We start from the raw sequence: 27,803 nt of genomic DNA, 5'->3' as shown, positions 1-27,803 counted from the left end.
CGCACTTCCGGGAAGGGCGGGGCCTGGGCCAATCACGTGAGATCACCCGACCCCGCCCCCCCCCGGCTCCGCCCCCGCCCCGTCAGCGCCCGCCGAGCGGCCAATGGCGGCGGGAGGAGCGGCTGTGACGTCACTAAACCACGCCCCTAGCTGCGGGACGGGAGGGGCGGGGCCTCAGCAATGAGCGACATTTAAATGAGCCAATAGCGATGCGTGGGCGGAAGCGGGCGGACCAATGAAGCGCCTCGTTTCGGAAAAGGGGCGGGGCCTCCGCGGGGAGTGGGCGGAGCCTCTGGCGGGCGGCCAATGGGGGGCGGGGGGCGGGGCCAGCGGGGCCGCCGGGACGCGGGGGAAGCGGCGCTCGCGGAGCGGTGAGTGGGCACCACGTGACCTCCGGTATCGCCCGACTGTCGCGACATGGCCCCCCTCGACAGAGGGCACCTCCCGCCCCCCGAGGGCTGCCCGCCCGCTGTGGGGGCTGCGACCCTCGCGACCCCCGGGCCGCCCGTGCCCCCCCCCCACCGGGGTCCGGGACCCCCCTATGGCGCCCGGGACCCCCTATAGGATCCCCTATAGCGCCTGAGACCCTCCGCCGGTCCTTAGATCCCCTACGGGGCCCGGGACCCCCTGTAAAACCCCCTGTGGGGCCTGGGACCCCCCGTAGAGCCCCCTGTGGGGCCCGGGACCCCTCTGCATGACCCCCCCGGGAGCCCCCCGTAGGGTCTGGGACCCCCGGGCCGGCCCCTCCTGTAGCCCCCCATGGAGCCCCTGCAGCCCCAGCGCGGACCGGTGCTCCCGGTGCGGGGCCGCGCAGCAGCGGAGCGACCCCCGGAGCGACCCCGCAGCGTCCCCGCGCCCCCCGGTGCCCCCCGGTGCTCCCCGGTGCCCCCCGGGGCCGGGCGGACTTTGCCCCCCGGTCAATGATTCACCGGGGGGGGGGGGGGGGGGCAACGGGGGCGGGGGCTGCGGGCGGGGGCGGGGGGAGCCCGGGGGGAGCCGGAGCCGGCGAGGGGCTCCGGAGAGAGGGGACGGGAGAGAGGGGGGACAGGAGAGAGGGGGGACAGGAGAGGGGAGAGAAGAGAGGGGGGACAGGAGAGAGGGGAGAGGAGAGAGGGGGGACAGGAGAGAGAGGGGACAGGAGAGAGAGGGGACAGGAGAGAGAGGGGACAGGAGAGGGGAGCAGAGAGAGGGACAGGAGAGAGGGGGGACAGGAGGGGGGGGACAGGAGAGAGGAGAGGGGAGAGGAGAGGGGAGAGAAGAGAGGGGCAGGAGAGAGTGGACAGCAGAGGGGGGACAGGAGAGAGAGGGACAGGAGAGGAGGGACAGGAGAGAGGGGACAGCAGAGGGGCCAGGACACAGCCAGGACACAGCCGGGGACAGCGAGGGGACGGTACCGGGGCTGGGGGGCTCTGGGGGGCTCTGGGGGGGGGGTCGGGAAGGAGCTGGGGTCGTGCGAAGGGGAGGGGAGGGGGGGGTTGGTGCCAGGGGGTCCTGGGGAGGGTTGGGGGGGGGGGCTCGTGCAAGAGGCGATTGTGCAAGGGGGGGGTTGTGCAAGGGGGACAGGCCCGGGCGGGACCCTGAGTGTGCAAGGGGGGGGCCCTGGGGGGGGCCTTGTGCAAAAATCCCCGTGCGAGGGGGGTTTGGGGGGGGGGAGGGGTGGCTGTGCAAGGAGGGTCCTTTTGGGGGGGGGGGGAGACCCCCGTGCGAGGGGGGTTTGGGGAGATCAAAGCGCGGGGGTCAAAGGTCACTGGGGCAGAGGGGAGCGGGGGGTGGGGGAGGGGGGGGCCCAGGTGCTTTTTGGTGTTTTTTGGTCACGGGAGGGGTCAAAGGTCACTGGGGCAAAGGGGAGCGGGGGGGGAGGGGGCTTCTGCACCGGTGGGGGGGGGGGGGGGCGTCGGGGGCTGCGCTGACCCCCCCTTTCCTTTCTTCCCCCCCCAGATGTTCCAGCTGTGCCGCCCCCGCGGGGGCCGCGCCCTCCTGGGGCTGCGGCTGCTCCGGGGCCCCCCCGGGCCCGCCCGCCCCGTCAGCTACCGGCCCCTGCGCAAGGTCCTGGTGGCCAACCGGGGTGAGCGGCCGGCCCGGGGGGGCTGAGCCCCCTCTGACCCCCCCAGACCCCTGGGACCCCCCCCAACGCCCCCCGGGAACCTCCCTGAGCCCCCCGTGTCCTCTGGGACCCCCCCATGTCCCTTTGATCCCCTCCCCCCCGCCCGTGGCCCCCAGGTGACGTCGCCAGCCGGGCGTCCCCGGGGCGTCCCCAGGGTGTCCCCGGGGTGTCCCTGAGCTGGCCCCGTGTCCCCAGGGTGTCCCCATGTCCCTGAGCTGTCCCCAGCTGTCCCTGTGTCCCCAGGGTGTCCCTGGCTGTCCCCATGTCCCCAGCTGTCCCTGAGCTGGCCCTGAGCTGTCCCCAGCTGTCCCCGTGTCCCTGGGGTGTCCCCGTGTCCCTGAGCTGTCCCTGAACTGTCCCCAAGCTCTCCCCATGTCCCCAGTTGTCCCTGTGTCCCCAAGCTGTCCACGTGTCCCCGGCTGTCCCTCTGTCCCTGAGCTGTCCACGTGTCCCCGAGCTGTCCCCGTGTCCCCAACTGTCCCTGTGTCCTCGAGCTGTCCCTGAACTGTCCCCGAGCTCTCCCCGTGTCCCCGAGCTGTCCCTCTGTCCCTGAGCTCTCCCCATGTCCCCAAGCTGTCCCTGTGTCCCCGAGCTGTCCACGTGTCCCCGAGCTGTCCCCATGTCCCCGAGCCATCCCTGTGTCCCCGAGCTGTCCTCAGCTGTCCCCAGCTGTCCCGGTGTGCCCAGGTGAGATCGCCATCCGGGTGTTCCGGGCGTGCACGGAGCTGGGGATCCGCACGGTGGCCGTGTACTCGGAGCAGGACACGGGGCAGATGCACCGGCAGAAGGCGGACGAGGCGTACCTGGTGGGGCGGGGGCTGCCCCCCGTGCAGGCCTACCTGCACATCCCCGACATCATCCGCGTGGCGCAGGTCTGGGGACACCGGGGACACCGGGGGACATTGGGGACACCTGGGCACACCTGGGGACATTGGGCACACCTGGGCACACCTGGGGACACCTGGGGACACTGGGCACACCCGGGGACACCTGGGGACATTGGGGACACCTGGGGACACTGGGCACACCCGGGGACACCTGGGGACATTGGGGACACCTGGGGACACTGGGCACACCCGGGGACACGTGGGCACACCTGGGGACATTGGGGACACCTGGGCACACCTGGGGACACCTGGGGACACTGGGCACACCCGGGGACACCTGGGGACATTGGGGACACCTGGGGACACTGGGGACACCTGGGGACATTGGGGACACCTGGGGACACCCGGGGACACCTGGGGACATTGGGGACACCTGGGGACACCCGGGGACACCTGGGCACACCTTGGGACATTGGGCACACCTGGGCACACCTGGGGACATTGGGCACACCTGGGCACACCTGGGCACACCTGGGGACATTGGGGATACCTGGGCACACCTGGGCACACCTGGGCACACCTGGGGACATTGGGCACACCTGGGCACACCTGGGCACACCTGGGGACATTGGGGATACCTGGGCACACCCGGGGACACCTGGGCACACCTGGGGACATTGGGGACACCTGGGCACACCCGGGGACACCTGGGCACACCTGGGGACATTGGGGACACCTGGGCACACCCGGGGACACCTGGGCACACCTGGGGACATTGGGCACACCTGGGCACACCTGGGCACACCTGGGCACACGGCTGGGACGTGGCGAGGGCGATACCGGGGACGGGGCCGCACTTGGGGACGCTGGGAGGGGACACTGGGGGTGTCCCGTGACCCCCCCGCCCCCGTGTCCCTGTGGGGGCGGTCTGGGGGTGCCAGGGTGGCCCCGTGACCCCCCCGTGCCCCCCAGGAGAACGAGGTGGACGCCATCCACCCCGGCTACGGGTTCCTGTCCGAGCGCGCCGACTTCGCCCAGGCCTGCCTGGACGCCGGGGTCCGGTTCGTGGGACCCCCCCCGGACGTCGTCCGCAAGATGGGGGACAAAGTGGAGGCTCGGGCCATCGCCATCGCCGCGGGTGGGGGTCCCGGGGGGCTCCGGGGGGGCTCCAAGGGGGGGTTGGGGGATATGGGGGTGGCTGGGGGGGAGTTTTGGGGGGGTTGGGATGGGGTATGGAGGGATTGGAGGGGTTATGGGGGGGGGGGGTTGGGGTTTTGGAGAGGGAGTTTGGGGGTTCCTGGGGGGGCTTTGTGGGATTTGGGGATGCCGGGGGGCGGGGAGGGGGATCTGTGAGGGAGTTTGGGGGTTCCAGGGGGCGTGTTGAGGTTCTGTGTGGGTTCTGGGGGATTTCTGGGGGTCTCGGGGGGATTTCTGGGGGATTTCTAGGGGTCTCAGGGGAATTTCTGGGGGATTTCTGGGGGTCTCAGGGGGATTTCTGGGGGATTTCTGGGGGTCTCAGGGCGATTTCTGGGGTCTCGGGGGGATTTCTGGGGTCTCAGGGGATTTCTGGGGGTCTCAGGGGGATTTCTGGGGGATTTCTGGGGTCTCGGGGGGATTTCTGGGGGATTTCTGGGGGTCTCGGGGATTTCTGGGCGATTTCTGGGGTCTCAGGGGGATTTCTGGGGGTCTCGGGGATTTCGGGGGTCTCGGGGGCATTTCTGGGGGTCTCAGGGGGATTTCTGGGGTCTCGGGGGGATTTCTGGGGGTCTCAGGGCGATTTCTGGGGGATTTGTGGGGGTCTCAGGGCGATTTCTGGGCTCTCGGGGGGGATTTCTGGGGGTCTCAGGGGGATTTCTGGGGTCTCGGTGTCGGCGCTGAGCCCCCCGTGCCCCCCAGGGGTGCCGGTGGTGCCGGGGACGCCATCGCCGGTGTCAGCGCTGGCCGAGGCTCAGGAATTCGCCGCCCGCGTCGGCTTCCCCGTGATCCTCAAAGCCGCCCACGGCGGCGGCGGCCGCGGCATGAGGGTGGTCCGGGCCCCCCAGGTACGGAGCCCAAATCCCCGGAACCCCAAATCCCCTGGAGTTCCGGTGCCCAGGAACACAAAATCCACCAGGAACCCAAATCCTTGCAACCCCAAATCCCCCGAAATCCTAAATCCCCCGGAACGCCAAATCCCCAGAATCCCACGTGGCCGGGAACTGAAATTCCCCAGGAACACCAAATCCCCGGAACCCCAAATCCCTGGAACCCCAAATCCCCAGGAACCCCAAATCCCCAGCAATCCCAATCCCCAGGAACCCCAAATCCCTGGAACCCCAAATCCCCGGAACCCCAAATCCCTGTAACCTCAAATCCCCAGCAATCCCAAATCCCAGGAACCCCAAATCCTGGATTTTGGAGGACCCCAGGGTGGGGGTGGGGGGACTCTGGATTTGGGGGAACCCCGTGGTTTGAGGCACCCCGGGTTTTGGGGTGCTTGGGTTTGGGGTGACGCGGTGGGGGGCGGAGGGGGAAGTCCCAGATTTGGGAAGACCCAGGAATTTTGGGAGCCCTGGGTTTGGGATCTGTGGATTTGGGGGGTGGGGATATCCTGGGGTTTGGGATCCCTGGATTTGAGGATCCTCAAGATTTGAGGTCCCTGGATTTGGGAGGAGGGGACTGCAGGGGGAGAAATCCTGGAGTTGAGGGTCACCGGATTTAGGATCCCTGGGATTTGGGATCCCTGGGTTTCGGGATCCCTGGGATTCGAGATCCCTGGGATTTTGTGTTCCTGGGATTTGGGATCCCTGGGGGATTTGGGGTCCCTGGGTTTCGGGATCCCTGGGATTTGGGGTCCCTGGGGGATTTGGGGTCCCTGGGATTTGGGATCCCTGGGGGATTTGGGGTCCCTGGGTTTTGGGGTCCCTGGGATTTGGGGTCCCTGGGATTTGGGGTCCCTAGGGGATTCGGGGTCCCTGGGATTCGGGGTCCCTGGGATTTGGGGTGCCACTTTCGGGGTCCCGCAGGAGCTGGAGGAGAACTTTTCCCGCGCCACCTCGGAGGCTTTGGCCGCCTTCGGGAATGGGGACCTGTTCGTGGAGAAATTCATCGAGCGCCCGCGGCACATCGAGGTCCAGATCCTGGGTACGGCCCGGGGGGGCCCCGGGACTCTTTTGGGGGGGTCCTCGGGCTGGTTTGGGGGTCCCTGGGACGCTGGGAGGGGCCCTTGGGGCTTTTTTGGGAGGTCCTTGGGGGCTTCCAGGAGGTCTCTGGGGACTTTTAGGATACCTGGGCACCCAGGACCCTTCCAGGGGTCCCTTTTTGGGGTGTCCAGGTCCTTTTTTGGCATTCCCAGGTCCTTTTTTGGGGTTCCCAGGTCCCTTTTTGGAGTTCCCCGGTCCCTTTTTGGGGTTCCCAGCTCCCTTTTTGGGGTGTCCAGGTCCCTTTTTGGGGTGTCCAGATCATTTTTTGGCGTTCCCAGGTCCCTTTTTGTGGTGTCCAGCTCCCTTTTTGGGATGTCCAGATCCCTTTTTGGCGTGTTCAGGTCATTTTTTGGCATTCCCAGGTCCTTTTTTGGGGTTCCCAGGTCCCTTTTTGGAGTTCCCCGGTCCCTTTTTGGGGTTCCCAGCTCCCTTTTTGGGGTGTCCAGGTCCCTTTTTGGGGTGTCCAGATCATTTTTTGGCGTTCCCAGGTCCCTTTTTGTGGTGTCCAGCTCCCTTTTTGGGATGTCCAGATCCCTTTTTGACGTGTTCAGGTCATTTTTTGGTGTTCCCGGGTCCCTTTTTGGGGTTCCCAGGTCCCTTTTTGGGATGTCCAGGTCCCTTTTTGGGGTGTCCAGGTCCTTTTTTGGGGTGTCCAGGTCCCTTTTTGGGGTGTCCAGCTCCCTTTTTGGCGTTCCCAGCTCCCTTTTTGGCGTGTCCAGGTCCCTTTTTGGCGTTCCCAGCTCCCTTTTTGGGGTTCCCAGCTCCCTTTTTGGGGTGTCCAGATCATTTTTTGGCATTCCCAGGTCCCTTTTTGGGCTGTCCAGCTCCCTTTTTGGGATGTCCAGGTCCCTTTTTGCCGTGTCCAGCTCTCTTTTTGGGATGTCCAGCTCCCTTTTTGGCGTTCCCAGCTCCCTTTTTGGGGTTCCCAGTCCGTTTTTGGGGGTTTTTGGGGTTCCCTGACGCCCTGCTCCCCCAGGTGACTCTCACGGGAACGTTGTCCACCTCTTCGAGCGGGACTGCTCCGTGCAGCGCCGGCACCAGAAGGTCGTGGAGATCGCCCCGGCCGCCCGGCTGCCCCCCGAGCTCCGCGCCCGCCTGGCCGACGACGCCGTGCGCCTGGCCCGGCAGGTGACCCCAAAACCCGGGGGGACAACGGGGGGGACCCCCGGAATTGGGGCTGGCGAGGACCCCGAGAGCCCCATGGGGGTCCCAGGAGTTGGGGGGGGGGGGGGGTACCCAGGAGTCCTGGGGGGGCTCGGGGTGCCCGGGGCCCCCCTCACGGGCGGGTTTGGGGTCGCAGGTGGGCTACGAGAATGCCGGCACCGTGGAGTTCCTGGTGGACCAGAATGGGGATTATTTCTTCATCGAGGTGAACTCGCGGCTGCAGGTGGAGCACACGGTCACCGAGGAGATCACCGAGTGAGCGGGGACCCCGAAACGGCTGGGGAAACCCCAAAACGGCTGGAGAAACCCCAAAACACCAGGGAACCCCCCCAAACACCAGGGAAACCCCAAAACACCAGGGAAACCCCCCCAAACACCAGGGAAACCCCAAAACAGCAGGGAAACCCCCCCAAAACACCAGGGAACCCCCCCAAACAGCAGGAGAACCCCAAAACACCAGGGAAACCCCCGCAAACAGCAGGAAAACCCCAAAATGCCGGCCACCCTCTAAAACGCCGAGGGGCTCCCAAAACAGCGGGGCCCCTGGAGGGGTGTGGGGTGCCCTGGTCACTCAGACACCCCAGTGCCCCCCTGTACCCCCTGTGACCCCACGTCCCTCCCTGACCCCGCGTCCCCCCGTGAGCCCGTGTCCCCAAAAGTCCCCCCATGACCCCGCTGTCCCCACTGTCCCTGACCGCTGTCCCCTATATCCCCTGTACCGCCTGTGTCCCCACTGTCCCCCTGCTGTCACCCCATCCCTGACCTCTGACCCTGCTGACCCCTCTGTCCCCTGACCCCATTGTTCTCCCATCCCTGACCCCTGACCCTTCTGACCCTCCATCCCTGACCTCTGACCCCACTGTCCCCGCTGTTCCCTGACCCCATTGTCCCCCCATCCCTGACCACTGACCCCTCTGACCCCTCTGACCCCGCTGTCCCCTCTCACCCCGCTGACCCCTCTGTCCCCCATCCCTGACCCCTCTGTCCCCTCTGTCCCCTCTATCCCCCCATCCTTGACCCCTCTCACCCCTCTGTCTCCTCTGACCCGTCTGTCCCCCATCCCTGACCTCTGTTCCCTCTGACCCCTTTGTCCCCTCTGTCCCCTCTCGCCCTGCTGTCCCCGCTGTCCCCTCTGTCCCCTCTGACCCCTGTGACCCCTCTGTCCCCTGACCCTGCTGACCCCTCTGTCCCCTCTGTCCCCTCTGTCCCCTCTGTCCCCTGACCCTGCTGACCCCTCTGTCCCCTCTGTCCCCTCTGTCCCCTCTGTCCCCTGACCCTGCTGACCCCTCTGTCCCCTCTGTCCCCTGACCCTGCTGACCCCTCTGTCCCCGCTGTCCCCTCTGTCCCCTCTGACCCCTGTGACCCCTCTGTCCCCTGACCCTGCTGACCCCTCTGTCCCCTCTGTCCCCTCTGTCCCCTCTGTCCCCTCTGTCCCCTGACCCTGCTGACCCCTCTGTCCCCTCTGTCCCCTCTGTCCCCTCTGTCCCCGCTGTCCCCTCTGTCCCCTCTGTCCCCTCTCACCCCTCTGTCCCCTGACCCCTGTGACCCCTCTGTCCCCAGTGTGGACCTGGTGCACGCGCAGCTCCAGGTGGCCGCGGGGCGCTCGCTGCCGGAGCTGGGGCTGCAGCAGGAGCGGATCCGGGTTAACGGCTGCGCCATCCAGTGCCGCGTCACCACCGAGGACCCCGCGCGCGGCTTCCAGCCCGACACCGGCCGCATCGAGGTGCCCGCGCCCCCCGGGGCACCCCCGGGGCACCCCCGAGATAGGGACACCCCGCGGGACCCCCAGGGACTCCCTATGGGACCCTCAACCCAGGGACCCCCCCTTGGACCCCCCCTTGGGATCCCCCCTTGGGACCCCCACCCGTGCACCCCCCCTTGGGACCCCCAGGGACTCCCTATGGGACCCCTCCTTGGGACCCCCAAGCCAGGGACCCCCTTTGGGATCTCCCCTTGGGACCCCCACCCGTGGACCCCCCCTTGGGACCCCCAGGGACTCCCTACGGGACCCTCAACCCAGGGACCCCCCCCTTGGAACCCCTTTGGGATCCCCCTTTGGGACCCCCAAGCCAGGGACCCCCTTTGGGATCCCCCTTTGGGACCCCCACCCGTGGACCCCCCCTTGGGACCTCGCTTGGGGTGTCCATAGGTTCCGGGGTATCCGTAGGTGCATCCATGGGATTTTGGGGTGTCTGAAGGATTTTGGGGTCTCTTCGCTCCGGGGAGGGGATGGGAGCTTGGTGTGCCCATAGATTTGGGGCGTCCATGGGGTTTTGGGGTGTTTTTAGGGTTTGGGATGTCTGGAGGTGTTTCCATGGAGGTTTGGGGTGTCTGTAGGATTTGGGGGTGTCTGTAGGATCTGGGGGTGTCCGGAGGTGTTTCCATGGAGGTTTGGGGTGTCTGTAGGGTTTGGGGGTGTCTGTAGGATCTCGGGGTGTCCGGAGGTGTTTCCATGGAGGTTTGGGGTGTCTGTAGGATTTGGGGGTGTCTGTAGGATCTCGGGGTGTCTCTCCAGGTGTTCCGCTCCGGGGAGGGGATGGGGATCCGCCTGGACGGGGCCTCGGCGTTCCAGGGCGCTCTGATCTCGCCCCACTACGACTCCCTGCTGGTCAAGGTGGTGGCCCACGGGCCGGACCAGCCGGCGGCCGCAGCCAAGATGAGCCGGGCCCTGGCCGAGTTCCGCATCCGAGGGGTCAAGGTGGGGCCGGGGGGACTGGGAGGGGGCAGGGGAGGGAGTTGGGGGGGTTTTGGGGGATTTGAGGGGGGCCCTGTGTGACCCATGGGGGATTTGGGGGGGTGGCACCGTGAGGGGGTTGGGGGGATTTTTGGGGGGGGGATTCTGTGGGATGGACGAGGGGTTTGGAGGAGTCTTGGTGACCCCCCCCCCCCACCATGCCCTGCAGAGGAATTTGGGGGGGGTCCTGACATCCCTCACGCATCACACGAGGGTTTAGGGTGGTCCTGCTGCCCCGCAGGAAGACTCGGGGCACTCTTGGTGCCCCACCCCGAGGTTTGGGGCGTCGCGGTGCCCCCCACGCCCCGCCCAAGCTTTGGGGGGGGGGTCTCGTTGTCCCCTGGGCCCCCCCGACCCCTCTGTGTCCCTGCAGACCAACATCCCGTTCCTGCAGAACGTCCTGGCCCACCCGCAGTTCCTGGCGGGCGCGGCCGACACCCAGTTCATCGACGAGAACCCCGAGCTCTTCCACCTGCGCCCGGGCCAGAACCGCGCCCAGAAGCTGCTGCACTACCTGGGTCAGGCCTGGGGGGCCCGGGGGGGGCTCGGGGGGTCCCCCGAGGGTCCTTAGTGTGGCCTGGGAGGGATTTCGGGGGGTCCTGGCGGCTCTAAAAGGTCCTGGCGGGGTTGTAGAGGTGCCAGCAAGAGGCTGGGAAGGGTTTGGGGGTTTGGAGGGGGCTGTAAAAGGTCTGGGGGTGTTTGGGGGGTCCCTGGGCTGTGTCACCCCTCCTGTCACACGTGTGTCTCCCCCCCCCCAGGTCACGTGATGGTGAACGGGCCCAGCACCCCCCTCCCGGTGAAGGCGAAGGCGGCGCTGGTGGAGCCCAACCCCCCCGCGGTGCCCATGGGTGAGTGGGGCTGGCACGGCCCTGGGTGTCCCTGAGTGTCCCCTGGGTGTCCCTGAGTATCCCCTGGGTGTCCCTGAGTGTCCCTGGGTATCCCCTGGGTGTCCCTGGGTGCCCCTGGGTGTCCCTGAGTGTCCCCTGGGTGTCCCCTGAGCGTCCCTGAGCGTCCCTGAGTGTCCCCTGGGTGTCCCCTGGGTGTCCCCTGAGTGTCCCCTGGGTGTCCCCTGGGTGTCCCCTGAGTGTCCCTGGGTGTCCCTGAGTATCCCCTGGGTGTCCCCTGGGTATCCTCTGAGTGTCCCTGAGTGTCCCCTGGGTGTCCCTGGCAGGACGTGCCCTTGGGCATGTGCCACCCCCGACCCGCCGCCGAGGGCCACCCTCTGTCACCCCCTGCCTGACCCTGAGCCCCCCTCACTGATCCCCCTGCCCCCCACCCTGCCGCTTTGCTGTCCCCTTTGCTGCCCCCTTTGCTGACCCCTGCCCCCTTTGCTGCCCCCTTCGCTGCCCGCAGGTGACCCCCCCGAGGGGCTGCGGGCGGTGCTGCAGCGGGAGGGCCCCGGGGGCTTCGCGCGGGCGCTGCGGCGGCACCGGGGGCTGCTGCTGACCGACACCACCTTCCGCGATGCGCACCAGTCCCTGCTGGCCACCCGCGTCCGCACCCGCGACCTCGCCCGCGTCGCGCCCTTCGTGGCCCATGCGCTCAGCCCCCTGTGCAGCATGGAGACCTGGGGAGGTCAGGGTGGGGCTTAGCGGGGCGGGGCTCAATGGGGCGGGGCTCAATGGGGCGGGGCTCAGCGGGGCGGGGCTCAGCGGGGCAGGGCTCAATGGGGTGGGGCTTAGTGGGGTGGGGCTCAGCGGGGCGGGGCTTAGCGGGGCGGAGCTTAATGGGCGGGGCTTAGTGGGGCGAGGCTTAACAGGGCGGGGCTCAGTGGGGCGGGGCTCAGCGGGGCAGGGCTCAGTGGGGCGGGGCTCAACAGGGCGGGGCTCAGCAGGGCGGGGCTCAGCAGGGCGGGGCTCAGCGGGGCGGGGCTCAGTGGGGCGGGGCTCAGCGGGGCAGGGCTCAGCGGGGCGGGGCTCAGCGGGGCGGGGCTCAGCAGGGCGGGGCTCAGCGGGGCGGGGCTCAGCGGGGTGGGGCTCAGCAGGGTGGGGCTCAGCGGGGCGGGGCTCAGTGGGGCGGGGCTCAGCGGGGCGGGGCTCAGCAGGGCGGGGCTTAGCGGGGCGGGGCGCTGATGGGTGGGGCTGAGGGTGAGCAGCGCGGGGGCGGGGCTTGAGTGGGTGAGGTTTGGGCGTGGCTTATTAGGGTGTGGCTTTGTGGGCGGGGCTCGCGCAGACGCACGTGAGGGTGGGACCTGAACGAAGGGGCGTGGCCGTCCCGCGGTGGGCGTGGCCTGGCCGCGGGGGGCGTGGCTGAGGGCCGGGCGTGTCCCCAGGTGCCACCTTCGACGTGGCCATGCGCTTCCTGCACGAGTGTCCCTGGGAGCGGCTGCGGGAGCTGCGGCGCCTCGTGCCCAACATCCCCTTCCAGATGCTGCTGCGCGGCGCCAACGCCGTGGGCTACACCAACTACCCCGACAACGTCGTGCACCGGTGCGGGACGGGGCGCCGGGGGCTCGGGGGGCGGCCTGGGGACACAGGGGGGTGTGGGGGACGTGGAGGGGTCACATGGGGGGCAGAGGGGCGTGGGAATGTGGGGACAGCGGGGACACGGGGGACACGTAGGGGTCACAGAGGGCACGGGAACCTGGGGACGTGGAGGGATGGGGGCACGGGGGATGATGGGGACACGGGGACGTGACAGGACAGGGGACACTGGGAGATACGGGGACACGGAGGGATGGGGGCCAGGGGACACTGGGGACACGAGGGACCCCGAGTGGCCGCCCCCAGGCCACGTCACATCACCAAACGGCCCCTGGGGACATCCCGAGGTGCCCCACCGTGAGCGCTGCGCGTGTCCCCAGGTTCTGCGAGGTGGCCGTGGCCAACGGCATGGACATCTTCCGCGTGTTCGATGCCCTCAACTACATGCCCAACCTGCTGCTGGGCGTGGAGGCCGCGGGCAACGCCGGCGCCGTGGTGGAGGCCGCGCTGTCCTACACCGGGGACGTGGCCAACCCCTCGCGCACCAAGTACAGCCTCCAGTACTACCTGGGGCTGGCCCGGGAGCTGGTGACAGCAGGGACCCACGTGCTCTGCATCAAGGTCTGGGTGGGGCTTGGGGGGTCCTGGGGGGGATTTGGGGGTCCAGAGAGGAGCTGGGAGGGGGATTCGGAAAAGAGGAGGGGAATTTGGGGGATGGGAATGGGGATTTGGGGGGTTTGAAGGGATGGGAGGGAGGATTTGGGGGTGCTGGGGGGGATTTGGGGGTCCAGAGAGGAGCCGGGAGGGGGATTTGGAAAATGGGAGGGGAATTTGGGGGATGGGAATGGGGATTTGGGGGGTTTGAAGGGATGGGAGGGAGGATTTGGGGGTGCTGGGGGGGGATTTGGGGGCTGGAGCAGGGGTGGGACACAGAGGGTGCCCCGTGACCGCCGTGTCCCCTCCCCAGGACATGGCGGGGCTGCTGACGCCGGCGGCCGCGCGGCTGCTGGTGGGGGCCCTGCGGGAGCAGCACCCCGAGGTGCCCCTGCACGTCCACACCCACGACACGGCCGGCGCCGGCGTGGCCTCCATGCTGGCGGCCGCCCAGGCCGGCGCCGACGTGGTGGACGTGGCCGTGGACGCCATGTCCGGCATGACCTCCCAGCCCAGCATGGGCGCCGTGGTGGCCTGCGCCCGGGGGACGCCCCTGGACACAGGTAGGGACGGGGGGACACGCGGCCTGGAGGGGTCACCAAGGGTTTGAGTGGCCACCAAGGGCGGAGACGCCACCTCAGTCCTGGAGGCGCCGCGACGGCCACGAGGTCATTCCCGACGCCCCCTCCCCACGGTGTCCCCGCGGTGTCCCCGCGGTGTCCCCACGGTGTGCCCGCTGTCCCCAGGCATCTCCCTGGAGCGCGTGTTCGAGTACAGCGAGTACTGGGAGGCGGCGCGGGGCCTCTACGCCGCCTTCGACTGCACGGCCACCATGAAGTCCGGCAACGCCGACGTCTACGAGAACGAGATCCCGGGCGGTCAGTACACCAACCTGCACTTCCAGGCCCACGCCATGGGGCTCGGCCACAAGTTCAAGGAGGTCAAGAAGGCCTACGCCGAGGCCAACAAGCTGCTCGGGGACCTCATCAAGGTGGGGTGGCCCTGGGCTGGGCAGGGGGGTGATGTTCGTGGGGTGGGGGGGCTTCAGGAGATGGTGTCCGTGGACAGACGGCGCCCACGGGGTGGGATGATCTCTGTGGGGTGGGTGGTGTCCACGGGTGGGTCCGCCAGCAAGAGATGACCCGTGCGGTGACCGTTGAGGTGACCCATGAGGTGACTCGTGGGCTGACCCCAAGCTGACCCCAAAAGTTGACCCCAGGTGTTTCCCCTGAGACGACCCAAGAGCTGACCCTGAGGTGACCCCTGGGTGGCCCCGCAGGTGACGCCGTCCTCGAAGGTGGTGGGGGACCTGGCGCAGTTCATGGTGCAGAACAGGCTGTCCCGGGAGGAGGTCGAGGCGCGGGCGGACGAGCTCTCCTTCCCCGTCAGCGTCGTGGAGTTCCTGCAGGGGCACATCGGGGTCCCCCCGGGGGGCTTCCCCGAGCCCTTCCGCTCCCGGGTGAGCCCCGCTGGGCACTGGGAGGGACTGGGAGGGCACTGGGAGGGCACTGGGGAGGCTTTACTGGACGCTGTTGCCACGGCAACGGGATGCTGCGGTCCCTGCCGCCCTCTCCATCGCTGGTTGCCGTGGCACCCGAGCCTAGCGACGAGTCCCAACGACGGTTGCCATGGCAATTACCCCTCGAGACGGCTGCTGGTGCTGGTTGCCACGGCAACCAACCCGAGCCTAGCAACGGATCCCAATGATTGTCGCCCCATCCCGTTGCCACGCCAACGCCGCGTTGCCATGCCAACGCCCCCCCGTGCCCCCCAGGTGCTGAAGGACCTGCCGCGGGTCGAGGGGCGCCCAGGGGCGTCGCTGCCCCCGCTGGACTTCGAGGCGCTGGGCCGGGAGCTGGGGGCGCGGCACGGGGCCCCCCCCAGCCCCGAGGAGCTGCTCTCGGCCGCGCTCTACCCCAAGGTCTACGACGAGTTCCGCACCTTCACCTCCACCTTCGGGCCCGTGGCCTGCCTGGGCACCCGCCTGTTCCTCGAGGGGCCCACCATCGCCGAGGAGTTCGAGGTGGGGGCGCCGGGGCGCACTGGGAAGGGACTGGGGAGCACTGGGGAGCACTGGGAGGAGGCTGGGATGGACTGGGAGGGACTGGGGAGCACTGGGAGGGGCTGGGAGGGGATTGGGGGGTACTGGGAGGAGGCTGGAATGGACTGGGGGGCACTGGGGAGCACTGGGAGGAGGCTGGGATGGACTGGGAGGGACTTGAGGGCACTGGGAGGGGCCGGGAGGGGATTGGGGGGTACTGGGAGGAGGCTGGAATGGACTGGGGGGCACTGGGGAGCACTGGGAGGAGGCTGGGATGGACTGGGAGGGACTGGGGAGCACTGGGAGGGGCTGGGAGGGGATTGGGGGGTACTGGGAGGAGGCTGGAATGGACTGGGGGGCACTGGGGAGCACTGGGAGGAGGCTGGGATGGACTGGGAGGGACTTGAGGGCACTGGGAGGGGCCGGGAGGGGATTGGGGGGTACTGGGAGGAGGCTGGAATGGACTGGGGGGCACTGGGGAGCACTGGGAGGAGGCTGGGATGGACTGGGAGGGACTGGGGAGCACTGGGAGGGGCTGGGAGGGGATTGGGGGGTACTGGGAGGAGGCTGGAATGGACTGGGGGGCACTGGGGAGCACTGGGAGGAGGCTGGGATGGACTGGGAGGGACTTGAGGGCACTGGGAGAGGCCGGGAGGGGATTGGGGGGTACTGGGAGGAGGCTGGAATGGACTGGGGGGCACTGGGGAGCACTGGGAGGAGGCTGGGATGGACTGGGAGGGACTGGGGAGCACTGGGAGGGGCTGGGAGGGGATTGGGGGGTACTGGGAGGAGGCTGGAATGGACTGGGGGGCACTGGGGAGCACTGGGAGGAGGCTGGATGGACTGGGAGGGACTTGAGGGCACTGGGAGGGGCCGGGAGGGGATTGGGGGGTACTGGGAGGAGGCTGGAATGGACTGGGGGGCACTGGGGAGCACTGGGAGGAGGCTGGGATGGACTGGGAGGGACTGGGGAGCACTGGGAGGGGCTGGGAGGGGATTGGGGGGTACTGGGAGGAGGCTGGAATGGACTGGGGGGCACTGGGGAGCACTGGGAGGAGGCTGGGATGGACTGGGAGGGACTGGGGGGCACTGGGAGGGGCTGGGAGGGGATTGGGGAGCACTGGGAGGAGGCTGGAATGGACTGGGGGGCACTGGGGAGCACTGGAAGGAGGCTGGAATGGACTGGGAGGGATTTGAGGGCACTGGGAGGGGCTGGGAGGGGATTGGGGGGCACTGGGAGGAGGCTGGAATGGACTGGGAGGGACTGGGGGGCACTGGGGAGCACTGGGAGGAGGCTGGGAGGGACTGGGAGGGACTGGGGCGCACTGGGAGGGGACTGGGGCTTGTGGACACCTGGAACCCCTCACACACCCCTTACATGTCATTCGCATGTGATTTACATGTCATTTGCACGTCATTTACATGTCATTTGCACATCGTTTCCACGTCATTTGCATGTCATTTGCATGTCATTTGCACGTCGTTTCCGCGTGTTTCACGCCCAGGTGGAGCTGGAGCGGGGCAAGACGCTGCACATCAAGGCGCTGGCGCTCGGGGACCTGAACGCGGCCGGGCAGCGCGAGGTGTTCTTCGAGCTCAACGGGCAGCTGAGGTCCATCCTGGTCAGGGACACCCAGGCCCTCAAGGTGGGCATTTGGGGGGTGCTCTGGGAGGGTCTCGGGGGGGGGTTGAGGTGATTTTGGGGGGTTGTGAGGGGTTTAAGGGGGTGATGGAGGGGGGTGGTGTTGGGGCTCGGTGGGCAACTGAGCTCCAACCTGGGGCAAGGGACTTCTCGGGGGGTCTGAGGGGGTTTTGGGGGGTCTGAGGGGGTTTTGGGGGTGCCTGAAGGAGTTTGAGGGGCTTGGAGGAGCTTTTAGGGGGATCTGAAGGAGTTTTAGGGGCCTGGAAGGGACTTGGGGGGGCTGAAAAAATCGGAGGGGACACAGGAGGGTCTTTGGGGACTCGGGGGGGGTTTTGGGGAGCACGGGAAGTTCTGACCAACTCGGGTCAGGTTTGGGGCAACTTTGGGGACACGGGGTGGCCCGAGGTGACACCTGAGTGACCCAACTGACCGCTGAGGCCCCGCTTTCCACCCCCCCAGGAGATGCACGTGCACCCCAAGGCGGACAAGGGGGCCAAGGGCCAGGTGGGGGCCCCGATGCCGGGGGAGGTGGTGGAGGTCCGGGTCAAGGAGGGGGCGACGGTGGCCAAGGGGGACCCGCTGTGCGTCCTCAGCGCCATGAAGATGGAGACCGTGGTGACGGCGCCCGTGGGGGGCAAGGTCACCAAGCTCCACGTGCGCCCTGGGCTCAGCCTCGAGGGCGACGACCTCATCGCCGTGATCGAGTAGTTTTTTCGGGGGTTTTCCCCCCAAAACTCCCCGCAAATAACCCCGAAATTCTCCGCCCCCTCCTCCCCCGAAAGGGCCTCACGGAAATGGGGTGCGGCCCCTTTAAGAGCCCCCCCCTCCCGTGGGGTGGCGCCCCCTGGTGGGGGCAGGGCGGTACAACAAGGCCTTAATTGGGGGGGAGGGCACATCTTAATTAGTGGGGGGCCAGGTCTTAATTAAGGGGTCCCCCGTGAAGAGGGGGGGCACAGGGTGATGGGGGGTCCCGCTTTGGGGGGGCCCCAATTTGGGGGGGGGGTCACTCATTAAGTGGGGACCCCTCTCTTGGCTGGTACGACCCATTTGGGGGGGGGACACACCCAATAATTGGGGTCGTCCCCCCCCTTTTTTTGGGCATTTCACCCCATATTTGGGGGATCAAACTTCTTGAGGGGGGGTGGGGCAGAGTTTGGGGGGGGTCGCCTCCTTCTGGGGGAGGGGCTTCATTTCCTGCGGGGCCACCCCCCAGTTTTGGCCCTTGGTGTCCCCCCCATTTTGGGCCCCTCCCCATTTTCGGGGTCCCCCCCATTTTTGGGGGTCCCCTGGCACCTTGGGGGGCCCCCACTCTCCCCCCATCCCTGCCACGCTGCCTTAGGGGGATCTGGAGGATTTGGGGGGGGGTCGGGTGGGTGTGGCCGCCCCTCCCCCATCCCCCTCCCCCCCCCTTTTGCCAAACGCCCCCGGGGGTGGGGGAGGGGAGGGGGCGGAACCTGTGACCAAAGGGGGGAATTGAACTGGACTTGTGGGGGGAGGGGTCGCCCCTCCCCCACTCACCCCCCCCTCCCGCACCCCCCATTCCGGGGGGTCCCGGGCAATAAAAACTGGACTAACAGCAGTCGTGCTGTGGGGGAGGGGCTGCGGGGACCCCAGAGTGACCCCCAGGTGGCCAAAGTGACCCCCAAGTGACCCCCCAGGTGTGACCAGGGGCTCCTTCAGGGGGCGTGTCCTCCATCACGAGGGGCGTGGTCAGTGATCACGAGGGGCTTTAATTCCCAGGGTGGCCCCGCCCAGACCCCAAAATGGGCGTGGCCCTCTCCAAAGTGGGCGTTTCCGTGCACCAAGGGGGCGTGGCTTTCTGCCCTGAGTGGGCGTGGCTTCGGACCACGCCCCATTGGCTGCACGTGGGGGGGGTCAATCCCCAAATTCCCCCACCCTGACCCCAAAGGGGGCGTGGCCTCTGACCATTTCTTCCCCAACCCCAAACTGGGCATCTCCCCTCCCCCAAACGGGCGTGTCCCTCCCCTAACTGGGCGTGTCCCCACCATCGATGGGCGTGTCCCCAAATGGGCGTGTCCCTCCCCTAACTGGGCGTGTCCCCACCATCGATGGGTGTGTCCCTCCCCAAATGGGTGTGTCCCTCCCCTAACTGGGCGTGTCCCCACCATCGATGGGCGTGTCCCTCCCCAAATGGGTGTGTCCCCGCTATCAGTGGGCGTGTCCCCCGATGGGCGTGTCCCTCCCCAACTGGGTGTGTCCCCAAATGGGCGTGTCCCTCCCTACCCGGGCGTGTCCCCAGGTGGGCGTGTCCCTCCCCAAATGGGTGTGTCCCTGCTATCAATGGGCGTGTCCCCAGATGGGCGTGTCCCTCCCCTAACTGGGCGTGTCCCCAGGTGAGCGTGTCCCTCCCTACCCGGGCGTGTCCCCAGCCCCACCTGGGCGTGTCCCGCACCCCCCCTCCCCATTCCCCGTTCCAGGCGCGTCCCCTACGGGCCCGGGGCCGTGCGGGGCGGGCCGGGGCGCGGCGCGGGCGTGGCCGCGGCCTTGCGGGCCAGCTTGGCCAGCAGCGGGCTGTGCGGGTGGCGCTGGCGCAGGTGCGCCAGGTGCGCGTCCTGGCTGTCGGCCGTGCCGCCGCACTCCTCGCACACGTAGAGCTTGGCCCGGCGCTCCTTGTAGCCGTAGCGCTGCGCCACGCCGTGGATCTTGCGCAGGTGCGACTCCAGCGAGCAGCGCTGCGTGAAGGCCTTGTCACAGAGCGAGCACTTGTAGGGACGGACACCTGGGGACAGCGGGGACAGCAGGGGAACATCAGGGACACGGCCGTGTCACAGAGCGAGCACTTGTAGGGACGGATGCTTGGGGACAGCGGGGGGACAGCAGGGACACGGCCGTGTCACAGAGCGAGCACTTGTAGGGACGGACACCTGGGGACAGCGGGGACAGCAGGGGAACATCAGGGACACGGCCGTGTCACAGAGCGAGCACTTGTAGGGACGGACACCTGGGGACAGCGGGGGGACAGCAGGGACACGGCCGTGTCACACGGGGAGCACTTGTAGGGACGGATGCTTGGGGACACGAGGGGACACACGGGGTGGGGGGGGGGGGTTGGTCGCTGTCACCGTTCTTGTCCCTGTCCTGTCCTGTTCCATCTCCGTCCCTGTCCTGCCCACGTCCCCTTCCAGCGCCATCCCATCCTTGTCCCCACCCGTAGCCTCATTCCCCGTCCCCATCCCCGCCCCGGTCCCGCCCCATCCTCGGCCATCCCCGCCCCATCCCGCTCGATCCTGCCCCGTTCCGCCCCATCCCCGCCCCATCCCCGGCCATCCCCGCCCCGTCCCGCCCCATCCCTCCCCAGTCCCGCCCCAGTCCCACCAGTGTGGGTCCGGACGTGTCTCTTGAGGTCGAAGGTGTCGTTGAAGCCCTTCCCGCAGTAGGGGCACCGGTGCCGCTTCACCTCGCTGTGGCACTTGAGGTGCCGGTTCAGCATCCGCTGGAACCCGAAACTCTTCTGGCACACGGGGCACGAGAAGAGCTCGGAGCCCCCCGGGACCCCCCCGGCCACCGGGACCCCCACGGGGACCCCCCCGGCCAGGGGCAGCCCCGGGGGGAGGGGAGCGCCCAAGGGGCCGGACGGGACCTGCCGAGGGAGGGGAGGGAGGGGTTAAATGGGGGGGACCCCCAGCGATGGGGACACCGAGTGGTGGGGACCCCCCCTTTGGGGAGCCCCCCAGCCTGGGGACCCCCCAGTTATGGGAAGAACCCTGATTTTGGGGATCCCCACCCCACCTTGGTGCCCCCCCAGTCATGGGGACCCCTGGTTTTGGGTCCCCCTCCCCAGCTCGGGGACCCCCCGTCACAGGGACCCCCCCACCTTGGGGACCCCCCAGCCCCAGGGACCTCTTCCCTCGGGGACCCCCGATTTTGAGGACCCCCCCAGTTTGGGGACGCCCAGTTTTGGGGACCCCCTTGCTCATAGGGACCCCCGGCCATAAAGGACACCCAGTTTTAGGCCCCCCCCAGTCACAGTCCCCTCCCCCCAATTTGACCCCCCCAGGTCACTTTTCTCCCCCCCCCCATCCCTCCAGGGCCCCCCCAAATTTGGAGGCCCCCCCTTACCTTGCCCCTGGGGTGCAGGAAGGGGCCGGGGGGGGCGCGGGGGGGCAGCGTCATGTCCAGGGGGGACGCGGGGGACGCGGGGGCCTCCCCCACCGCCGGCTCGGGGTCCCTGCGCAGGGGGCAGCCCCCCAGGCAGACTGGGGGGGGGCACGGGTTGAGGGGGGGTCCAGCACCCCCAAATCCCACCCCCCAATGGGACCCCCTCAACGTGACCCCCCCCCACTCGGCACCCCAAACTATGACCCCAAAAAGAGCACCCTAAACATGACCCCTCCCCCCCTCAAATCGGACCCCCCCAACGAGCCCCCCACCCCTTTTTCCCCTCCAAGCCCCCCCCCAGGGCAGGAGGAGGATTTGGGGGGGCCCTCCCCCGCTCCCCTCCCCCGCCCTTTGGGGTTCCCCCGACCGGTCCGACGGCTCCGGCCGCGACACCCCAAATTACAGCCCAAATTACACCCCAAATTAGGGGTTTCCGGCGGGTGTCGCCCGCGTGGGCCCCGGGGGGGGGACGCCACCCCCCCCGCCCTCCCCACCCCCCTCGGGGGGACACAGGCGACACCCCAAAATCCCCTCCCCCACAAAGGGACACAGGCGGCCGTCCCAAAATCCCCCCTAAAATCACACAGCCCCGAAAAGGATCCAGGGGTCCGGGCACCCCAAAATCCTCCCCAACCCCCCCCCGTCCCCAGTGTCTGGGTGGGATTTTGGGGCTGAACCCCAACTGTGTCATTAACGGGACCCCCCTGCAGGGGGAGGAGGTCACCCCCAAAGCCTGGGATCCCTCCAAAATCGGGGTCCCCGAAACTCCTGGATCCCCAAAATTCCTGTGTCCCCCCCAAATTCCTTGGTCCTTCCGAACACCGGGGTCCCTCCAAAACACCCGGAACCCGCCAAAATCCCTGGGCTCCCCCAAACCTCGGGGTCCCCTTGAACTCCTGGAACCCCCAAGTCCTTGGGTCCCCCCAAACCCCGGGATCCCGCCGCACTTCGGGGTCCCCCCAACATCCGACTCTCCCCGGCCCTCCGGGGCCCCCCAAGCCCCTTGTCCCCCCCAAATCCTCTGCCCCCGTACTGGGCACGTAGATCTCCGCCCGCTGCTCGTCCGGGAGCTCGCTCCAGTTGCGCTTGGCCGTGGCCACCACCGGCTTCTTCACCAGGAACGCGCGCGGCATGGCCGGATCCCGCTGGATCCCCCCCGGATCCCTGCTCCGATCCCCGGAGGGTTTCGGTGCCGATTCCCAGCTCCCGGCTCCCTGGCGGGGCTGGGTCTCGGATCCCGGCGCTGCTTCCGCTCTGGATTCCCGGATCCTCCGTCGGGTTCGGTGCCGGATCCCGGATCCCTGGTTGAGTCGGATCCCAGATCCCGAGTGTTCGCTCAATATCCACAGCCGATCCCAAATCCTCGGTCAGTTTTGATGCCAGATCCCGAGTGTTTGGTCAATACCCGCAGCCGATCCCAGATCCCAGGTCGGGTTCGGTGCCGGATCCCCGGTGAATTCCAGTGCTGGATCCCCAATCCCGCTGGATCCCAGCGCTCCGGAGGATGCCGGATTTGGGCTCAGATCCCGGGAACTGAATCAATTCCGACGCCGGATCCCGGCTGCTCTGCTGGGTGTCGCCGCCGATCGATCCCGACACCGGATCCGGCCCCTCAGTCCATCCCACGCCCGATCCCGGCGTCACCGCGATCCGCTGTCACCACACCCGGTGCCACCGGTGCCACCGGTCCCGCGCTGCCGCCCCGCCTCAGCACCGCCCGGCACCGGGGCCGCCTGCGCTGTCCCGGAGCTGTCCCGGTGCTGTCCCAGCAGTGCCGCTCCGCGCTGTGCCGGTCCCAGCTGCGCTGTCCCGGTGCTGTCCTGGCTCTGCTATCCCGGTCCCGGCTGTGTTATCCCGGTCCCGGCTGTGTTATCCCGGTCCCGGCTCTGCTATCCCGGTCCCGGCTGTGTTATCCCGGTCCCGGCTGTGTTATCCCGGTCCCGGCTCTGCTATCCCGGTCCCGGCTGTGTTATCCCGGTCCCGGCTGTGTTATCCCGGTCCCGGTGCTGTCCCGGTCCCGGCTGTGTTATCCCGGTCCCGGCTGTGTTATCCCGGTCCCGGCTCTGCTATCCCGGTCCCGGCTGTGTTATCCCAGTCCCGGCTGTGTTATCCCGGTCCCGGCTGTGTTATCCCGGTCCCGGCTCTGCTATCCCGGTCCCGGCTGTGTTATCCCGGTCCCGGCTGTGTTATCCCGGTCCCGGCTCTGCTCTCCCGGTCCCGGCTCTGCTATCCCGGTCCCGGTGCTGTCCCGGCTGTGTTATCCCGGTTATGCCGTCCCGGTTGTCCCGGTTCCAGCTCTGCTCTCCCGGCCCCGGCTCTGCTCTCCCGGTCCCGGCTGTGTTATCCCGGCTGTGCAGTCCCGGTGCCGTCCCGTCGGTGCCGTTTGTGCTGTCCCGCTGCTGTCCCGCTGCTGTCCCGGCCGTGCCGTGCCGGTCCCGGCGGTGCCGCCCCGCTCCGCGTCCCCCGTCCCGCCCCGCGGTGCCCCGGACCGGTTCCGCCGGTCGGGCCGGGGCCGCGCCGCAGCCGGAGCCGGTCGGGCGGGCGCCGCTTGGGAAATAACGGGGAGCCCCCGCCCCGGCCTGGGGACACCGCGGGACGCGGGGACAGCGACGGGGGGAGGGGGACACGGGGGGCATCTGGGGACACGGGGACGCCGGGGACACCGGGCTCGCAGGGGGACACGGGACAGGGGTCTCCGAGTGTCCCCGGGGGGGCTGTCGGGGGTCACCTGTGTCCCCTGGGGGTGGCCAGGCTGTCCCCGGGGGGGTCAGCTGGACACCAGGGCCGAGGACGTGCGGCCGGGGCGAGTCCCCGGTGCCCCGGGGGGGGGCAGGGCCGGGAGTGCGGCCGGTCCGACCGGCCCGGGGGGGACACGGGGGACACGGGGGGGGGACACGGGGGGACACGGCCCGGGGGGGACACGGCGGGGGCTATGGGGGAGCTTGGGGGGCTGCGGGGTTCCGGGGGGCTCAGTAGGGTCCCATAGGGTCTATAGGGGCCGGGGGGGCTCAGTAGGGTCCCATAGGGTCTGTAGGGGCCGGGGGGCTCAGTAGGGTCCCATAGGGTCTATAGGGGCTCTGGGGCTCAGTAGGGTCCCATAGGGTCTATAGGGGCTGGAGGGGCTCAGTAGGGTCCCATAGGGTCTGTAGGGGCCGGGGGGGCTCAGTAGGGTCCCATAGGGTCTGTAGGGGCCGGGGGGGCTCAGTAGGGTCCCGCAGGGTCTATAGGGGCTGGAGGGGCTCAGTAGGGTCCCATAGGGTCTGTAGGGGCCGGGGGGCTCAGTAGGGTCCCATAGAGTCTATAGGGGCCGGGGGGCTCAGTAGGGTCCCATAGGGTCTATAGGGGCCGGGGGGCTCAGTAGGGTCCCATAGGGTCTGTAGGGGCCGGGGGGCTCAGTAGGGTCCCATAGAGTCTATAGGGGCCGGGGGGGCTCAGTAGGGTCCCGCAGGGTCTATAGGGGCCGGGGGGGCTCAGTAGGGTCCCATAGGGTCTGTAGGGGTCGGGGGGGCTCAGTAGGGTCCCATAGGGTCTATAGGGGCCGGGGGGCTCAGTAGGGTCCCATAGGGTCTATAGGGGCCGGGGGGCTCAGTAGGGTCCCATAGGGTCTATAGGGGCCGGGGGGGCTCAGTAGGGTCCAATAGAGTCTATAGGGGCCGGGGGGCTCAGTAGGGCCCCATAGGGTCTGTAGGGGCCGGGGGGCTCAGTAGGGTCCCATAGAGTCTATAGGGGCCGGGGGGGCTCAGTAGGGTCCTGCAGGGTCTATAGGGGCCGGGGGGGCTCAGTAGGGTCCCATAGAGTCTATAGGGGCCGGGGGGCTCAGTAGGGTCCCATAGGGTCTATAGGGGCCGGGGGGCTCAGTAGGGTCCCATAGGGTCTATAGGGGCTGGAGGGGCTCAGTAGGGCCCCATAGGGTCTATAGGGGCCGGGGGGGCTCAGTAGGGTCCCATAGGGTCTATAGGGGCCGGGGGGGCTCAGTAGGGTCCCATAGGGTCTATAGGGGCCGGAGGGACTCAGTAGGGTCCCATAGGGTCTATAGGGGCCGGGGGGGCTCAGTAGGGTCCCGCAGGGTCTATAGGGGCCGGGGGGCTCAGTAGGGTCCCATAGGGTCTGTAGGGGCCGGGGGGGCTCAGTAGGGTCCTGCAGGGTCTATAGGGGCCGGGGGGGCTCAGTAGGGTCCCATAGAGTCTATAGGGGCTGGAGGGGCTCAGTAGGGCCCCATAGGGTCTGTAGGGGCCGGGGGGGCTCAGTAGGGTCCCATAGGGTCTATAGGGGCCGGGGGGGCTCAGTAGGGTCCTGCAGGGTCTATAGGGGCCGGGGGGGCTCAGTAGGGTCCCATAGGGTCTATAGGGGCCGGGGGGGCTCAGTAGGGTCCCATAGGGTCTATAGGGGCCGGGGGGCTCAGTAGGGTCCTGCAGGGTCTATAGGGGCCGGGGGGCTCAGTAGGGTCCCGCAGGGTCTATAGGGGCCGGGGGGCTCTGGGGTCTATAGGGGCCCCACAAGGCGCCTGTGGGTGGGGGGCGCGATAGCCCCGCACCTCATGACGTCACTCCGTGTTGGCTGTGACGTCACAGTTCCCGCGGCCACGGCGCGGGTGTGCGCTTGGCTGTCGCTGTGACGTCACGGCGCGTGGGCGAGCCGTGACGTCACAACCCCCGCCGTTTCCCGCGGCCGTAGCGGGGCCGTGACGTCACCGAGAGGGCGGGCCGTGACGTCAGGCGCTCCCGGCAGCCCCCGCGGCCATGGCGGGGGGGGGTCCCTGGGCCCGGCTCGCGGCCGCGCTCGCGCCCCCCGCGCCCCCCGCGCTGCGCCGGCCCCGCCCCTCCCCACGTCATCAGGTGCGCGACGGCCGCGAGGGGCGGGGCCGGGGGGGCCCGAGGGGGATTTGGGGTCACCCGGGAGGGGTTTGGGGTCACCCGGGGGGGGTTGGGGTCACCCGAGGGGGATTTGGGGTCACCCGGGAGGGGTTTGGGGTCATCCGAGGGGGATTTGGGGTCACCGGGGGGGGGTCGGGGTCACCCGAGGGGGATTTGGGGTCACCCGGGGGGGGTTGGGGTCACCCGGGGGGGATTTGGGGTCACCCGGGGGGAATTTGGGGTCATCCGGGGGGGTTGGGGTCGCCTCGAGGCCCGGGACCCCCGGAATCCCTCGGTGGGGGGGATTTGGGGTCCCCTGAGGGCAGAGCTGGGGGTGCCCCCAACTTCCTGGGACCCCCGGGGGGGCTGATTTGGGGTCCCTGGGGGGGATTTGGGGTCCCAGGGGGGATTTGGGGTCCCAGGGGGGTGGATTTGGGGTCCCTGGGGAGGAATTTGGGGTCTCTGGGGGAGGATTTGGGGTCCCGGGGGGGTCGATTTGGGGTCTCTGGGGGATTATTTGGGGTCCCGGGGGGGTCTCTGGGGGGGTCCCCCCTCACTTTCCCCGCTCCCCCCCAGACGGAGCTGCTGCTGCTGCTGCTCGAGACCCCCCGGGCGCTGTGCGGGGAGGGGTCCCCGGCCGAGGGGGGTCCCGGGGGGGGTCCCGGGGGGGCTCTGCTGGCGCTGCTGGCCGAGCCCCCCGCGCCGCCCCCCGCGCCCCCCCGGGCGCTGCTGCTGCTGGCCACCCTGACGGTGCTGGTGGCCAGCGGGGACCGCGCGGGGGTCGCGGCGCTGGCGGCGCTGCTGCTGCGGGCGGGGGGCGCGGGGGGGGCCCCGGCGGCGGCCGCCGAGTGTCTGCGGGAGCTGCGGCGCCTCGGGACCCCCGGCAGCCCCCCCCGACCGCTCGGGACCCCCCCCGGGAGCCGCCGCGAGTCCATCGCGACCCCCCAGACCCCCGGGGGTCCCGCCGAGCCCGTCGGGAGCATCCAGAGCCCCCCCGGGGACCCCCCCGGAGCCCTCGGGACCCTCCGGAGCCGCTCCCGGGAGACCCCCGGGCTGCAGCCCCTGGTGCTGCTGCTGGCGGAGCGGGCGGGCGGTGAGTGGGGGGGCCCAGTACGGACTGGGGGCGTCCCAGTAAGGGCTCTGGGGGGTCCCAGTAAGGGCGCAGGGGGTCCTAGAAAAAGCTCAGGGGGTCCCAGTAAGGGCTGGGGGATCCCAGAAAGGGCTCAGGGGGTCCCAGTAAGGGCTCTGGAGGGTCCCAGTAAGGGCTCAGGGGGTCCCAGTAAGAGCTGGGGGGTCCTAGAAAAAGCTCAGGGGGTCCCAGTAAGGGCTGGGAGCGTCCCAGTAAGGGCTGGGGGGGATCCCAGTGTGTTCCAGTGCGGGAAGGGGTCCCAGCAGGGACCCTGGGGAGCCCCACAGTGGGACTGGGAAGGATCCCAGGAAATCCCAGTACGGCCCTGGGAGGGTCCCTGGGGGGCTTTGGGGGCTCCCCTGGGGGGGTTTGGGGGCTCCCCCGACCCCCCGTTCCCTTCCCCCCCCAGATCCAGCGGATCCCTGGGAAGAGGCTGGGCCGGACCCCGGTGAGTCCCAGACCCCCCCGGGACCCCAAACTCCAGAACCCCCAATTCCCCCCCTCCCCCTCCCAATTCCGGATTCCTCAAATCCCAGCCCTGCCCCCCCCCCAAACCCCCCATTTCTGACCCCCCCTTTCCCCCAAACCCCCCTATTTCCAACCCCCCATCCTCCCCCATCCGCCCCCATTTCTGACCCCCCCCCAAACCCCCCCATTTCTGACCCCCCCAGACCCCCCCATTTCTGACCCCCCCTCCTCCCCCAGACCCCCCCATTTCTGACCCCCCCATTTCTGACCCCCCCCATCCGCCCCCATTTCTGACCCCCCAAACCCCCCCATTTCTGACCCCCCCTCCCCTCCAGGCTCTGCCTTCGGCCTCACTCCGGCCGCCCGGGCCCAGCTGCTGCAGCTCCGGCACTTTGGGGGGTTCCCGGGGGGGGCCCCCCCGATTTTGGCCACTGCGGACCCCGCCCCCGTCCAGGCCGCGCTG

General features: G+C 68.9%; 2 protein-coding genes across 5 annotated transcripts; one reads left to right on the top strand and one right to left on the bottom strand.

Annotated features, from left to right (window-relative positions):
- Positions 1–325: 325 nt before the first annotated feature.
- Positions 326–17,573, top strand: PC (pyruvate carboxylase). 2 transcript variants are annotated; one of them, XM_032094832.1, is made up of 21 exons: positions 326–371; positions 1,939–2,065; positions 2,792–2,976; positions 3,904–4,069; positions 4,828–4,973; positions 5,937–6,054; positions 7,090–7,241; positions 7,414–7,532; positions 8,838–9,000; positions 9,793–9,975; positions 10,385–10,529; positions 10,770–10,859; positions 11,365–11,586; positions 12,284–12,440; positions 12,815–13,055; positions 13,402–13,651; positions 13,835–14,079; positions 14,368–14,547; positions 14,863–15,111; positions 16,635–16,775; positions 17,231–17,573. In XM_032094832.1, exons 2-21 carry the CDS (start codon positions 1,939–1,941, stop codon positions 17,477–17,479), a joined length of 3,528 nt encoding a protein of 1,175 aa, XP_031950723.1. In that variant the 5' UTR covers positions 326–371; the 3' UTR covers positions 17,480–17,573. The 2 variants fall into 2 exon arrangements, with proteins under 2 accessions (XP_031950723.1, XP_031950724.1); XM_032094833.1 differs by lacking the exon at positions 326–371 and adding an exon at positions 1,368–1,390.
- Positions 17,574–18,481: 908 nt separating this feature from the next.
- Positions 18,482–26,766, bottom strand: OVOL1 (ovo like transcriptional repressor 1). 3 transcript variants are annotated; one of them, XM_032094932.1, is made up of 5 exons: positions 26,743–26,766; positions 21,924–22,055; positions 20,852–20,988; positions 20,108–20,372; positions 18,482–19,511 (listed from the first exon to the last, which is right to left on the bottom strand). In XM_032094932.1, the coding sequence occupies exons 2-5, from the start codon at positions 22,021–22,023 to the stop codon at positions 19,219–19,221; spliced, it is 795 nt and encodes a 264-aa protein (XP_031950823.1). In that variant the 5' UTR covers positions 22,024–22,055; positions 26,743–26,766; the 3' UTR covers positions 18,482–19,218. The 3 variants fall into 3 exon arrangements, with proteins under 3 accessions (XP_031950823.1, XP_031950822.1, XP_031950824.1); XM_032094931.1 differs by lacking the exon at positions 26,743–26,766 and having other exon boundaries at positions 21,924–23,363; XM_032094933.1 differs by lacking the exons at positions 18,482–19,511; positions 26,743–26,766 and adding an exon at positions 19,522–19,733 and having other exon boundaries at positions 21,924–23,364.
- Positions 26,767–27,803: the final 1,037 nt, after the last annotated feature.

Source organism: Corvus moneduloides, chromosome 34 (genome assembly GCF_009650955.1).
Source record: "Corvus moneduloides isolate bCorMon1 chromosome 34, bCorMon1.pri, whole genome shotgun sequence".
NCBI classification, from domain to species: Eukaryota; Metazoa; Chordata; class Aves; order Passeriformes; family Corvidae; genus Corvus; species Corvus moneduloides.
The sequence above is the reverse complement of the archived record's forward strand: the minus strand, read 5'-3'. Positions and strand labels throughout refer to the sequence as shown.